General features: G+C 37.6%; 1 protein-coding gene across 1 annotated transcript; it reads left to right on the top strand.

Annotated features, from left to right (window-relative positions):
* Positions 1 to 1723: 1723 nt before the first annotated feature.
* Positions 1724 to 1989, top strand: LOC140912035 (cytochrome c oxidase subunit 6A1, mitochondrial-like). The gene has a single exon (XM_073346191.2). It carries the CDS (start codon positions 1724 to 1726, stop codon positions 1982 to 1984), a length of 261 nt encoding a protein of 86 aa, XP_073202292.1. The 3' UTR covers positions 1985 to 1989.
* The last annotated feature ends 1257 nt before the right edge of the window (positions 1990 to 3246 follow it).

Genomic DNA, 3246 nt, shown 5'->3' with positions numbered 1-3246 from the left:
TCACCATGCGTTGTAACAAATATCTCGATACAAGGAGTGTCCCTGGGGAGCTGAGAACAACATGCATCAATATAGCATCCTTCCCAGTAAAGCTAGAGATAGAGCTGGTTGGTATTTCTCCCCTCCTCCATGAAAAATTGATGACAATGAAAATTCTCTTTTGTCAAATTTTCTGCCAAAAAATGCAGATTTATTTTTAGAAAACCCTCTATTTTGTATTTTTTCCTATGAAAACCTGAATACTTTTGTCAAACAATTTTTGTGAAAAATTTCATTTGCAGAAACTCCATTTTTTTAATTAAAAACTTAACCTGCTTTAATTTATGCACAGTGATCTTGCACGTTAGTTGATTTGCCTTAATTTTCCCGCACGTGCCCATATAGACCTTCCCTGAGAAGTAAATTCCAGAACCAAACAACATAGCTATAGAACACTCCATCATCCTTTTTCAATATTACACCAATAATAAAGTAAATATTTTTCAGACAAAGAACAGTACATCATACTGGAAGGCAAAAAGAAATGATACATTATAGTAACATTCCTATGCATACAGCACATATTTTAAACAATTTTATAATATAATAATTTCATTCAAACGTTTAAAACTAGTGAATTGAGTTCAGGGCTGGGAGTCAAGAACTCCTCAGCATTAGTCTGCCACCAAAGACCAGATCCTTATTTAAGCACTTAAAAAGTTCCCTGATTTTCAAAAGAGCTAAGCACTTTGTAGCTCCCATTAAGTTTTTGAAAATCTTTGTCTTAGACCTTGATGTCTTTGTCTGTTTTCCTCATATATTAAAATCACAGAGATGTTATAAGATTAATTGATGAATATTTGCATAGTACTTTGAAAATGTAAAGTATTAAGTCAGCATTTCCATTAAGAGAGGGAGATTGTTCCAGCTTTTAGAGCCACAATGTACAAAAAGAGCTTTCAGAAATAACTCTATTTTAAGTATTGGAATAAAAAAAACCCTGATTCCCTCAAAGAGAATAAAGTAATGAGGATTTCTAAAGAAATTTCAAATCAGGTATTTTAGTAAAATATTCATAGATTCCAAAGCCAGAAGGAGCCATTGTGATCATCTAGTTCAATATCTGTATTAGACAGGTCACAGAACTTCCCCAAAAGAATTCCTAGAGCAAATCTTTTAGAAAGACACCTGATCTTGATTTAAATATTGTAAGTGATGAAGCATCCAATAGTTAATTACTCTCATTGTTAAAAATTTACACCTTGTATCCAGTATGAATTTGTTTAGCTTTAACTTCCAGCCATAGAATCATGTTATACCTTTCTCTGCTAGATTGAGAAGCCCATTGCTAAATGTTTGTTCCCCATGTAGATACTTGTAGAATCTAATCAAGTCATCTTTAGTCTTCTGTTTGTTAAACTAAATAGATTGAGCTCCTTAAGTCTATCATTATAAGGCATGTTTTCGTATCCTCAAATGAACTCTCACAGTTAAATGATAAAAGACTAAAACACCATCACACCATTGGGTAAACACTTTTCACAAAGTGATCACTCCATGTTTGATCTTTCAATATTCATCTTCAAAGGAAACCTGCACAACACCTTCAAAAGTTGAGCCTGGGAACATAAATTCATAATGGTGCTAACCATTAAAGATCATGGATTTAATAGGGACACTGGTATCATGGCTCATTACGACAGTCTGTAACACACACCAGCCTGCAGCCCCGTTGGGACAGATCATGTCGGCAGCGGCTCACAGGGAGGCTGGGGCAGGTCGGACATGGAAGATCCTGTCTTTTATGGTTGCTCTTCCTGGTGTCGGTGTATGCATGCTGAACTGCTACTTAAAGATGCAACATGAACATGAAAGAGATGAATTTGTTCCTTATGCTCACCTCCGCATCAGGACCAAGCCCTTCCCATGGGGAGATGGGAACAAAACTCTGTTTCACAACCCTCATACTAATCCTCTCCCAACTGGCTATGAAGAGGATCACTGAACACTTGGACCACAGCAGCAATTTGGCCCATTGCTCTCTTTGGACCAGAACATTGTATGGGACCCTCAATCTAAAAAATATTCTGCATTCCTTGTACTGTCAAGTTATAAATGGCGTTCTGACCTTTGGCCCTGCACTTGAAGAGGAGATCACTTAACATAAGTAAGTCCTAACATACCAAAAAAAAAAAATCCTTAATGGCCCACTTCAAATCCCTTGTGCATAGCTATCTAACTCTTACTGCTCACTCCATTTCAAACGACCTCCTATACAACATGTTACCTCCTATGCTTACTGTCTATCCAAACTTCTGTTTGCCTCAGATGCTCTGATTTCTTTCCCCAGACCTGAAGAAAACTTAGTGTAGTGCAAATGTTTGTACCTTCCACCAACAGAGCTTGGTTCCATAGAAGATATTACTTTACCTACCTCATCTTTCTAATCCTTTAATTATTCTTTTGGGCCTTCTCTGAACTCTCTCCAGTTTATCAACATCCTTTTTGAATTGTGGGCTCCAGAACAGGACATAGCATTCCAGCAGCAGTCGTACCAGAACCTGAGCTCAAGGCCCTATAGGATTACCTGGAGAAGAATTTGGCCAAGGGCTTCATTCGTCCCTCCAAATCCCTTGGGATGGGGGGCATCCTGTTTGTTAAACAGAAAGATGGGACACTGTGCCTCTGTGTCGATGATCATGCCCTGAACAGTATTACCACCAGTGCCAAATAATATAACCCCTGTACTCCTGCTCAAGATTCCCCTGTTTATGCATTCCAGGATTGCATTTGGTCTTTTGGCCATGGCCTCACACTGGGAGCTAATGTTCAGCTGATTATCTACCATGACTCCCAATTTTTATTTCAGACTCACTGCTTTCCAGAGTAAAGTCCCCCATCTTGCAAATATGGCCTATGTTCTTTATTCATATATTTGAATTTAGCCATATGAAAATGCATAATGTTTCCTTGTGCTCAGTTTACCAAGAGATCCAGATCACTCTGAATCAGTAATCTGTCCTCTTCATTATTTACCAAACCCCCAATCTTTGTGTCATCTGCAAACTTTATCAGCGATGATTTCTTCCAAATCATTCCAAATCATTTCTTCCAAATCATCATTAAATATGAATGGAGTTGTTGCAAATTCTGTATCCCAAGCCAGTGTACATAGTGTACAATTCATGTTAGACTAAATAAATTGCAAATGAAAAAAACTGCATACTTTGTTATATTGAGAGAGTCTGTGGCTATAGTCCATTGCCA

Source organism: Lepidochelys kempii, chromosome 5 (assembly GCF_965140285.1).
Source record: "Lepidochelys kempii isolate rLepKem1 chromosome 5, rLepKem1.hap1, whole genome shotgun sequence".
Lineage (NCBI taxonomy): Eukaryota > Metazoa > Chordata > Testudines > Cheloniidae > Lepidochelys > Lepidochelys kempii.
This window is presented reverse-complemented; position numbering and strand designations above follow the sequence as displayed.